Genomic DNA, 12,573 nt, shown 5'->3' with positions numbered 1-12,573 from the left:
GAGTAGGAAGAATTTTGAACAATGTTTAGGAATCCTAGATCTGATATGGCAATGGTGTTCAGTATGTTGTTATCGTATAGATTCAGACGAGTAGATTTTTCAAACATCTTTGGTTTAGTGAGGTACATATAGTAATATTGAGATATTGCTATACATATTTATGTGATGCATATTTTACTGCTTGGACATTATGCATCGCATATCATGCTAAGTTATATAATTTGGCATATATCTTGTTTATTGGGCTCGCTCGCTTGGCCTTGTTTTGTTTTGTGGACGATTGGACATATAGAGCTATAATGTCCGACACGATGGGCAGACTCTGATGGCCATTTGGTGGGTTAAAGGTGGGCCGGCCCACGACCCGTTGCAATTTGGTAGGTTGAAAAATTGCCAACCTAACTCACCTATTATATATGTTGTGGGATAGACTAAACCGACGGATTTAGGGCACTTTGACAATCCTATCCAAAATATGATGCATTCCACAACAAACTCATTCACTAAAACTCATCAAACTCGATCAAAATAAAATGCGCTTTCAAAATTAGGATCTTACTTTCATTGTAATTTCAAGAGTTAGAACTTTGAGATAGATCAATTGTGGCAATGAAACTTATGTGGTCAATATATTTCTTGAAATATCCCACTTTTACGTGAAAAAAGGTTGATTACATATACTATACCCATATTAAATCTTAATATTGGTGAAATCAAAACTGAAAAACACAGATTGAGTTAATAAATTATTTATTAAGACTTTTTGACAATCTCATTAATATTTCACAAAGATAGTGTATACTGATTATAACAAGAAATAAACATGAATTTTAACGGGTTAATAATTAATATTCCCATATAAAAATTTGTTATATGTACAAAAAAAAAACACTATAAAGTACATTTCTCTCGGCTATCATGACGGAAGTAGTTGAATCATCATAAATACTATGCTTCCCAACCGCCTATAAATAAAAAAAAAATGTAAAAAAGAAAAAAGAGAGATTCATTTCAATAAAATATGTTCAATAAATGAAACACCGCCACACCAGTTCATGCTTTTTCACTGAATCTGCTTATAAATCCACAAAATTTTCCTACACAGATTAATTAAATCTCAACCCCTTTTCATCTTCTCTTCTTATTCCTCCATGCTCGATCCGTTCACTCAAAGCTCAACAATTAATCATCCGTAGAAAGAAAAGAAAGGAATTAATTAAGAAGAATGAACCATCATCATCATCAATCTGATTCTAATTATTCCATACATCATGAGAATAACGAGAAAGAAGGGAAGAAGAATTCGGTTCCAAAGAAAGTGCCGATCTCGAAATTGTTTTCGTTCGCAGATAGCTACGATTATTTGCTAATGTTCGTGGGATCCATCGGTGCATGCGTGCATGGCGCTTCAGTTCCTGTGTTCTTCATTTTCTTCGGGAAGATGATTAATGTGATCGGCTTGGCTTATCTCTTCCCCAAACAAGCTTCTCATCATGTCGCTAAGGTAATTACTAATTATATATATATATATATATATATATAACACATGACTCTGATTCAAAAAAATATTATTTATTTTACACAAATTTTCGATCCATTAATTTTGTGTGACAGATATATATATGTTCTTTTCGAAAAATATCAGTGACCACGTCTCACAAATTATATACAGACGGTTTTGTCTTCTTCTGTTTTTAAACGTTATACGATTTGCTTTGTTGTAATTAGAGTCTAGTCTTCCTTGCATTACTTTGGCTATTTATTCTGTTAAATTAATAACAATATGTTTTGGTACTCGTAATGCATTTTCACATTAAATTTTAGTTTGGAGTCATAAAGTTGGGTAATAAAGGTCAGGAAAATATTATTATTTTTTATATTATGAATTACATGTAAAATTGTGAGAAATTACATAAAAAAAATTTCATCTACTTGTTGTAGTTAATCTCCGTTAGGGTTTTGTCTATCCTACCTTATTCGGACAGTGAATGGGATCCAACTACTCATATTTACTGCATTTGAAATGTTCACATCGAACATCTCAAATGCAAAAAAATATGAACCGTCAGATATGCAACACATAGACACAATCCATGTGCTAGCATAGACTTTCCCCTTTGTTAGATTGCTTAACAAACTCTTCCGTTATTCAATTTTTTTTTTGCAGTATTCTTTGGATTTCCTATACCTCAGCATTGTCATAATGTTTTCATCGTGGACAGGTAAGACACATAACTTCACTTAAAAATACATTGAACCCTTAAAATTTATTGGGATAAATATAAAATCGTCCTTTAATTTAGGTATCTCAACAGTCAAAATTTGATCTTTACTAATTAGTGTTATAATTAAAGGTTTTTTTGGTATATTTAATTCAGCGTTTATCAGAGTGATGATGTGACAGAAATTCAATGTGCAAAGAGAAAAAAATTATTGCATTAAGAACAAATTTCTTGTAACCCAATGTCCCAATCTATCTTATGGGACGATTTGTGGAATTTTTTATTTTAATTACTTTAGAAATATTTGATTTTACTTAGTTAATCGAGAAATTTATTTCTAAAATTATGTTAATATTTGTCAGAGGTTGCTTTTTGGATGCATTCTGGAGAAAGACAAGCAGCAAAAATGAGAAAAGCATATTTAAGATCAATGCTAAATCAAGATATTAGTGTTTTTGACACAGAAGCCTCGACGGGAGAAGTCATTTCGGCTATTACAAGTGACATTATTGTTGTTCAAGATGCTATCTCTGAAAAGGTAATCTTCTTTTATATTTTTCTTTTTCTTTTTTAATTTGATTTAGTAATTAATAATTATTTACTTTGTTCTTTATCTATTTTTATCATTAATCACAAAATCCAGTTGATCCTTCATTTTTTTTAAAAAATATTATATATCTAATGATTCTTGGGTTCCCACGGCCACGTTGCCATTTTGTATATTTGTTTTGGGTAAAATAAAAAATGAAGGATTAAAAGTAAAGTCTAGATTCTTTTTCATTTGTTATGATGAAACAAAAAGCGAACATTAAACAATACACTTTCTAAATGTAAATCCTATATCATGCAATATATAAGATTAATTTATGTACATAGTATATAATGTTTATATAAAAAGAAAGAATATAGGTGGATGTGACATTTCTTGAAATAGCCTCTCGGTAAAAGAATATGTACAAGCGTAAAATAAAGCTTGAGTGCTGAGTAGCAATTTATAGATTATTAGTTGACAATAATAATGGGCCGCTTGCAATTAAGTTGGTTGACCCTGCAAAGCTTTTATTGTAACAGCTCGTATTTAATGTTGGGTCACATAATAAATTCTAGGTGAGGTTTTCTTGTTGGGGAGATGGATACCACTCTTTCATTAAATCAATGTCTGCAAAATTTGTTGATTATTATTTCTTTCTAATTTTTAGTTTTAAATATCATAAATTTTTACGGTACGTCAAATATACTGAAGGTGGTATTTTGATCGATAAAAATTTGAATTCAGTAAGGAATTAAACAACATTTACCAGAAAAATCATAAAAACGGATTTGGAATTTCTTGATTTCAAATATTTCCATCCAAATGCATCTTGAAGTTCATGTGGCTTTTTTTTTAAAAAAAAAAAACTAAATCTCTCAATCATGTTACAAGTTTTTTTTACAAGTTACAAGAATTTTCAAAGTAGCCAAGCTTTGAAATGTTTGCCTAAAATCAATCATTTGGAGAATGACATATAGTTCCAAATTTCCAATAGCCTATAATATGAACCAAACATATATTCTTCTTATATTTAGTTTTTTTAACAATATGAATGGCATGATAATTAAGAATATAAAGTTAAATGATGTTCATTTTTGCAAATGGAGTATTAATTATTGTATTCGTCATAATTTTATAAAAAAACATTTTTCTCTTCCAGAAAAAGAATCTTATATCAAAGCTGGTGAAAATTTTGTTTTGTTTTTTTTTTTTTTTTTTTTTGTCTCATTCGCAATTTTGACTCGTTATATAGGCGAAATCGAGTCTTCTGTATTCCTGTAGTTTCAAGTTTTTGACAATCTAGGTCATTTGTTTTGCAACTTGAGTAAAGTTCTGAATTCTGATGGAATTGTATACGTGACATTGGATACGTACGTTGATCTTTTTCAGTACAAGACTTAAAAAGAAAATTAAAAAAATAGTAAAAAAAAAAGATATTGAACTAAAATTGAAATTTATTAATAACATAGTAAACATATATAGGAATGATAAAAAGAAAAATATAAACTAATATAATTACAATTTTCACTTTTGCAAATATAACCTCGATTTATATTCAAATAGCATTAGGGTTTTTAAACCGCATATGGACCATGTCAACAGTTACTACAGTGAAGAGGTGGAAACCCGTGAGAAAATGGGATGATGTATCCTAAAAATAGTAAATTAATAAATGAAAACCCCTTCAATTGGCAGATTTTGAAGTGAAACCAAATATTTACTACATTGTAATCACAAGATAAATGAGTTTGCAGCTAGTTAATTAGTTGCATCCTAATAACTCGCATTACCTAAAAATAATGATGTTTTAGATTAGAACATAAACAATATTGTTGGATTAATGTACCTATATTTGGTATTCAGGTGGGAAACTTTATGCATTATATAAGCCGTTTCGTAGCAGGATTTGCTATTGGTTTCATCAGAGTTTGGCAAATAAGTCTGGTGACACTTTCAATAGTGCCATTGATAGCACTTGCTGGTGGGATATATGCTTATGTTGCAACTGGCCTTATTGCTAGAGTCAGAAAATCTTATATCAAAGCTGGTGAAATCGCTGAAGAGGTACAAATTCTTTTTCTTTGAAAGTCAGAGGGGGGCGGAATGTTATGCAGAAAACCCTTGAATGTTTTTGTTTTAGGCCAGGCATATACATATAAGTAAGTCGTCGATCACCTCCTACGCCTAGTGCGCGCATGCTGTTATTTATTTTAATGTATGATGATGATGATGCTGTCTTCTACAATAACATTAGGTGACACAAAACTGACATGTTTTGGTGCAACTTTTTCAGGTTATTGGCAATGTTAGAACCGTTCAAGCGTTCGCAGGAGAGGAGAGAGCGGTGAAATCATACACAACGTCTTTGTTGAACACGTACAAATATGGAAGGAAAGCAGGGCTAGCCAAAGGTCTTGGACTCGGAACCCTGCATTGTGTTCTTTTCCTATCCTGGTCGTTGCTCGTCTGGTTCACAAGCGTAGTCGTGCATAAAAATATTGCCAATGGTGGAGAGTCTTTCACCACCATGCTCAATGTTGTCATTGCTGGCCTGTGAGCTTTTCTACTCCCAAATTTCAAGATAAAGTTACATATTTATAGACTTGAAGCTCCATGGAATGTATGAAATTTTTCGTAATCTGGACACTCATGGGATCAAAATGAATGATTTTCTTTTGATTTTCAGCTCACTTGGGCAAGCAGCACCGGATATTACAGCATTCATTCGAGCAAAGACGGCTGCATATCCCATTTTTGAGATGATCGAGCGAAGCACAATGAGCAAAATGAGTTCTGTTAGCGGAAAGAAGTTGAGTAAAGTAGAGGGACACATCCAATTCAACAACGTTTCGTTTAGTTATCCGTCACGGCCTGATGTGATGATCTTCAACAAGCTTTGTCTGGATTTTCCCTCTGGTAAGATCGTGGCACTCGTGGGAGGAAGCGGATCGGGTAAAAGCACTGTTATTTCTCTGATAGAACGCTTCTACGAACCCCTCTCTGGAAATATACTGCTAGATGGTAATGATATTCGAGAGCTTGATTTGAAATGGTTGAGGCAGCAGATCGGTTTAGTCAATCAGGAACCGGCCCTTTTTGCCACCACCATACGGGACAACATTCTATACGGGAAAAACGATGCCTCTAATGAAGAAATCACTCGTGCAACCAAACTTTCAGAAGCCATTAACTTCATCAACAACCTTCCTGAAAGATTCGAAACTCAGGTACATCCATCTTTTCAAATTGACAAGAATGCTTGAACATACAAGTTCTCAAATCTTGAACATGAATGTTTTTAAAGGTGGGTGAACGAGGAATACAGCTCTCTGGTGGACAAAAACAAAGAATAGCAATATCACGTGCAATCGTCAAGAACCCTTCAATCTTGCTGTTGGATGAAGCTACCAGTGCACTTGATGCAGAATCAGAGAAAAGTGTGCAGGAGGCTCTCGACCGATTGATGGTTGGAAGGACGACAGTGGTCGTGGCTCATCGGCTATCAACTGTCAGAAATGCAGATATTATAGCAGTTGTGCAAAACGGTGTCATAGTAGAAACTGGAAGCCACGAAGAGCTCGTCTCCAGGCCAAATAGCGCATATACATCACTCGTCCAACTTCAAGAAACTGCTGCCCTGCATCGTCAGCCATCATCTGGACCCTCAATGGGAATACCTCTAAGGTTTGAGTTCAATTTGCTCGATTAACAATGCACATTTTAGTATCCCTTTAAAATATTTTTTCGGTTCTTACAAAATTTTCTTGTTAAACTCATGCAGCCTTAGGTACTCACGTGATGGAAGCATTAGGTTTTCGAGGGAATTATCACGAACAACGACAAGAAGTCACGGTGCTAGTTTTCGTTCGGAGAAGTCATTTAGCAGATTCGGTGGTGATGGACCTGAGAATGTCAAACCACCACGAGTTTCTTCCAACAGGTTGTTCTCTATGGTACGCCCTGACTGGTTTTATGGCGTTTTTGGAACAATCGGTGCATTTATTGCTGGGGCACAAATGCCTTTGTTTGCACTTGGAGTCACTCAAGCTCTAGTATCTTACTACATGGATTGGGACACAACACGTCGTGAAGTCAAGAAAATTTCGTTGCTCTTCTGTGGTGGTGCTGTTATAACCCTTATTGTTCATGCTATTACACATCTCTGTTTTGGGATCATGGGAGAACGGCTAACTCTTCGCATTAGAACAATGATGTTTAAAGGTAAATTTTTATTCTGTAATGCATGCAAGTTTATTCCCCATCTCCCCAACCTTAAAGCCCTCTTTTTTCTTTTTTCATATTTTGACTTTTATGCTATATATATGTTACATCTATATTTTTGACCTGCTTCACTCCTTGCAGCCATGTTGAGAAACGAGATAGGGTGGTTCGACGATGTAAACAATACAAGCTCGATGCTTTCGTCCCAACTAGAAACTGAAGCAACTTTACTACGAACAGTAGTAGTCGATCGCTCAACAATCCTGTTGCAGAACGTGGGCTTGGTCGTCACATCATTCATTATCGCCTTTATCTTGAACTGGCGACTCACCCTAGTTGTTATAGCAACATATCCTCTTATCATAAGCGGTCATATCAGTGAGGTACGTGCTCACAATTTCTTTTGTGCCGTTTCAGTTGGAAACTATATCCATATTTCTTTTTATTAGCTATTCCATGCAATTTCTTCAGAAACTTTTCATGAAAGGCTATGGTGGTGACTTGGCCAAAGCCTATCTCAAGGCTAATATGCTTGCGGGTGAGGCTGTGAGTAATATACGAACCGTTGCAGCGTTTTGCGCAGAGGAAAAGGTTCTTGATCTTTATGGAAGAGAGCTTGTTGAACCATCCCGGCATTCCTTCAGACGTGGTCAGGCTGCAGGCATATTTTATGGGGTTTCACAGTTTTTTATCTTCTCCTCATATGGTCTAGCTTTATGGTACGATAATCCCACTCGCATCTTTTAAGGTTTTCTATTTCTATAAAAGTTGATCCAAATCAAAATTCTTGAAGAATCATGATTACAAAGAAAAGATGTTAAAACAAAATGAATCAAATCAAATAATTTTCTCAGTTTAATCTTCTACCACATTGACTGAATGTTTCATTTGTATCCACAATTCTTGACTCATGCTCAGTTAGCATATATACTACAAATTCTAGAGCAGCATTTATAAAAAATCGAATGTTTTTAACTTCTAGCATATTTTTAGGTATGGATCGACTCTCATGGAGAAGGAGCTAGCTAGCTTCAAATCTGTCATGAAGGCGTTTATGGTATTGATCGTGACGGCCTTAGCTATGGGCGAGACACTCGCTATGGCACCTGATCTATTGAAAGGAAACCAAATGCTGGCATCGGTTTTTGAGGTACTTGATCGAAGGACAGAGATTGCAAACGACGTTGGAGACGATGTTTCCAGAGTAGATGGTACTATTGAGCTCAAAGACGTCGAATTTAGCTACCCCTCAAGGCCTAATGTTCTCATATTTAAGGATTTCAATCTAAAGGTTCACGCCGGAAGAAGCATGGCACTGGTAGGTCAAAGCGGTTCCGGTAAGAGTTCTGTCATTGCCCTCGTGCTGAGATTCTATGATCCTACATCTGGGAAAGTCACAATAGATGGTAACTTCACTTCCTATCACTCAAATAATATTTTCTTTCTAAAAAAGATTAATTTTATTACTTGATGTGGCTTAAACTTAAGACTAATATCCTGAAAATTCAACAGTGTGTCACTAATTAACAATTTTGATCATGTCCAATGAATTCAATCAGGGAAGGACATTAAGAGATTAAAACTCAAGTCGTTAAGGAAACATATTGGCCTAGTGCAACAAGAACCCGCCCTCTTCGCCACATCCATATACGAAAACATCCTCTATGGCAAAGAGGGAGCCACAGAAGGTGAGATAATCGAAGCAGCTAAACAAGCTAATGCTCATAGTTTCATTTCTGCACTTCCAGAGGGGTACTCGACAAAAGTCGGGGAACGAGGTGTTCAACTCTCTGGTGGACAGAAGCAAAGGGTAGCCATTGCAAGAGCTATCCTAAAAAACCCTACAATCTTGCTGCTGGATGAAGCTACCAGTGCTCTAGATATGGAGTCCGAACGAATAGTTCAACAGGCGTTGGATCGGTTGATGAAGAACCGGACAACGGTCATTGTAGCTCATAGATTATCGACCATAAAAAATGCTGATCAAATATCTGTGTTGCAAGATGGGAAGATTATAGAGCAAGGGACTCATTCTGTGCTTATGGAGAGTAAAGATGGAGCTTATTATAAGCTGATTCATCTGCAGAGACAACAGCAACAGCAACAACTTTAAAGTTGATGGAAGTAAAGGTTACCGATTAATGCTTTTGCATGCCGGAAGTGTTGGTTTCCTCGGATCGAGTTTCGAGTTGGAGTTGCTTGAGTTGCACTCATGTGCATGTGGGAAACCATTTGGAGCATACAAATTTATGTAATTTAATTAATACCATGATACCTTGATATACATGTATCTAGAGCAGTTGGTTTTTTTGGTGGAAAATGACGTCTCTGTAAGCCAATATGTAAGTTACGAATGTTAAAACCATCGTCACCGAAAATAATCTTTTTTTGATTCCCATCAAATAAATTACATCGAACCGGTAATCAACGAACCAAATTTTTCAATAAACTAAGCCGAATGATCTCAAAATAGATCCGTGTATCAAAGAAAACATGTGAGATGACTCCGTCAAGAGGCGAAACCACTCCGACGCTCAAGTCAGTATAGGATTCAATAAAAAAATGTATGAAAATTGCAAGGGGTAGAAAACATGTAAAAGCAGGTAAAAGGCGTATGCAAGTTGTGTCTAAGAGCCTTTATTAGGGGTGATCAATTTTTTTTTCAAAAACCGCCCGAACCGACCGCCCCGCATCGTCCCGCACCGTCGTATCTCATTTTTTAAAATAACCGCGGTTTAAAAAAAAAAAAAGATGGAAACTGCCCCGCCGCCACGGTTCGGTTATTTTTTTTGGCGGTTCACCATCGTGTATATTTGTATTTAACTATAATTATATTTATAACACATTGTATATACATTATGCAATAGATTCCTATGCCGCCTCCATTCTATTCTCTTCCAACTCTTCTTCAAAAAATTTTTTCCTCTTTCTCTCTTGTTAATATATTTACTACTTCTCTATACAAATATTAATCTTCTACCTTGTCTAAATATATTATAGTTGATTAATTTTATTTTGTCGCTTGATTGTTATTTTATTTAGTTTTATTTTGTTTATTATATTTTTCAATCATTGTTCTAATAATTTGAATATTTCTATTTTTTTTTCATTTTACTTATCATTAAAAAAAATCACGAACCGACCGCAACCGCTTAAAACCGCCAAAAACCGCAAAAAATGATTTTACATATAAAACCGCAAATAAAAAAAATAAAATATAACCGAACCGCAATCGGCAATTCGGTTTGAATTTCTTACGAAAAATCGCCAAACCGCACCGTGATCACCCCTAGCCTTTATGAGCGTGCAAAAGCTTACCTTTATAAGGGTTAAAGACATTTATTTATAGAAAGAGAGCCCTAGCCCAAATAGAATTTTAATATACAAGACAACTAAATATATGCTTATCCATATAATATTCTCATATATCTCTAAAATTTAAATAAATATATGATAGAATTTTTATCATATCATCAATACTACCTCCCGGAAAGAAGTGACCATGAGTGAAATGATGGAAGAACTTTGAAGTTGTTGACTTTATATTTTCGAACATGTGAGACAATATTCTGGTTGTTTGCAATTTTCGTCGAGCGTTCGTGACGGAGTGAGCTTACTGAGATGTGCCAAATAATGTGGCTAATATAGTCGTGAGACAATAAAGAGATAATAAAATGATCTTTCATGCTGAGTCAAAAAAGAGTCGTCAAAAGAGTCAATATTGACTATACCGCTTAATAAGAAGTCAGGTCAAGATATCGAGACCAACATAAAACGGAGTCGAAGAAAATACTGATTGATGCAAGAAGTTCGTAGAGATTCAAAATAACAATCCAAACAGAAATATAGTCTTATATAACGATGATCCGAGCCATTTGAAAGTCTATCTCAAATAAATATTTGTAGATGAAGGTCTGGTTAGAGAGCCCAAATAAAGAGCAGTTGACGATAATCTGATGAAACCGTGCTCAAATAAAGAGTTGTAGATATAAATTTTTGTTGGTAAACGTGTGGTCGAGCTTATGTACGTGCCAAGTTAATGGACTTAGAGTGCCAAGCGGATCAAGATTTTGTGGGGCCATGAATGGTTGTTGAGTTTCATTTTGCCGAGTTGGTCAGGCTTTTGGGGGGTTGCCGACTGGTCGTGGAATTATATGGTGCCGATCTGGTCGGGCTTTTAGGGTGGCCATGAGTGGCGTGGACTTACATGGTGCCGAGCTGGTCGGGATTTTAGGGTGGCCACAATTTGTGTGGGCTTACACAGTGCCAAACTGGTCGGCCTTTGAGGGTGGCCATGATTTGCATGGGCTTACACAGTGCCGAGAGGGTCGGGATTTTGGGGTGGTCACATTTTGCGTGGGCTTACAAAGTGCCGAACTGATCAGGCTTTGAGGTTGGCCACGTTTTACGTGGGCTTACACAGTGCCGAACGGGTCAAAATTTTGGAGATGGCCACGTTTTGCATGGGCTTACATAGTGCCGAACGGATCGGGCTTATAACGTGTCGAGCCATAGATTGGGGCCTTACTGCTAGATTTCATGCTTGATATAATAGAATAGAGCCTTACTGCGAGATTGCACGCCCAATGACGTAAAATAGGGTCTTACAGCGAGATCGCACGTCCGATATAATAGAATTGAGCCTTAGTGCGAGAATGCATGTCTGATATCTGTAAAATAACCCAAACAAAAATACAAAACAATAGAAGTCCAACAAATCTGATCACAAGAAATCAAACATAGAACTTTGATACTAGGAGAGATTTTAGAAAAGATAATAAATTTTAAAAATAAAAACTTCGATAATTTAATGTCAAGATAAGAATAATTGAAATATTTATCTTTCATTTTATCGATGAAATGACTTTGGATATATGGCAAAGCATTATCTTCTATTCTTTAACCAAAGAAACAAATTAAAATAATTACCAATCACGATCTCCACCTTTCAACATGAAAGTCGTGAGTCATGAACTTATGGTATAAATTTCGAATCAATCCAACAGTTAGATGTTCCGTAATTGCTTTTTCAAAAATCCTGCACAATAATCATGCGAGAAGAACATCAGATTCTGTTCGACCGTGTATATTTGAGACTAGGAACCTTCAGCATAGATCTTCACCGTTCAAAATTTGCGTCATGATAATTCGAATTAATGGTATAAATTTTTTTAGAAATCCAACAACTATATTTCTCGCACCTTCTTTTTCAAGAAGGCCGCACAGAAATCATGCAAGAATAACACAAGACTATGTTCGGCCATAAATACCTGATTCTACAAGAACTCAATAAAGATCTCCACCATCCAGAAGTTGTGACATGTTGTTACAAACATACTGTGTAAATTTTGCATAATATTAACTGTTAGATTTTCCGCAAATGCTTGTGCAATCGGAACGCGCAGAAACCATGTGAGATGTGCAGCTTGTGTTCGACGGTCAAAATTTGGTCCTACGTGCGACCAATCACAATCTCCACCATCCAGAATTTAGATCACACAACTATAGACGTTCATTCCAAATTTGATCAAGTTCAAATTTGGAATGAACGTCTATAGTTGTGTGATCTAAATGAACTCGATCCAACAGTTCAAATAG

General features: G+C 35.6%; 1 protein-coding gene across 1 annotated transcript; it reads left to right on the top strand.

Moving 5' to 3' along the window:
• The first annotated feature begins 1,015 nt into the window (after positions 1-1,015).
• Positions 1,016-9,358, top strand: LOC140894714 (ABC transporter B family member 2-like). The gene is made up of 12 exons (XM_073303298.1): positions 1,016-1,504; positions 2,168-2,222; positions 2,585-2,760; positions 4,618-4,818; positions 5,048-5,307; positions 5,441-5,981; positions 6,059-6,438; positions 6,536-6,975; positions 7,117-7,358; positions 7,447-7,694; positions 7,969-8,381; positions 8,535-9,358. The coding sequence occupies exons 1-12, from the start codon at positions 1,226-1,228 to the stop codon at positions 9,086-9,088; spliced, it is 3,789 nt and encodes a 1,262-aa protein (XP_073159399.1). The 5' UTR covers positions 1,016-1,225; the 3' UTR covers positions 9,089-9,358.
• Positions 9,359-12,573: the final 3,215 nt, after the last annotated feature.

This window comes from Henckelia pumila, chromosome 4 (assembly GCF_033568475.1).
Source record: "Henckelia pumila isolate YLH828 chromosome 4, ASM3356847v2, whole genome shotgun sequence".
In the NCBI taxonomy this organism is placed as follows: Eukaryota; Viridiplantae; Streptophyta; class Magnoliopsida; order Lamiales; family Gesneriaceae; genus Henckelia; species Henckelia pumila.
Note: the sequence above shows the minus strand (reverse complement) of the source record. Positions and strands in the feature narration are given on the sequence as shown.

Bases quoted from the DNA above. Each gene is read 5' to 3' on its own strand.
- LOC140894714 (XM_073303298.1), top strand. From the start codon at position 1,226: ATGAACCATCATCATCATCAATCTGATTCTAATTATTCCATACATCAT. The intron at 2,761-4,617 runs GTAATCTTCTTT...TTTGGTATTCAG, and splicing joins AAGATGCTATCTCTGAAAAG to GTGGGAAACTTTATGCATTA. The intron at 7,695-7,968 runs GTACGATAATCC...GCATATTTTTAG, and splicing joins TCATATGGTCTAGCTTTATG to GTATGGATCGACTCTCATGG.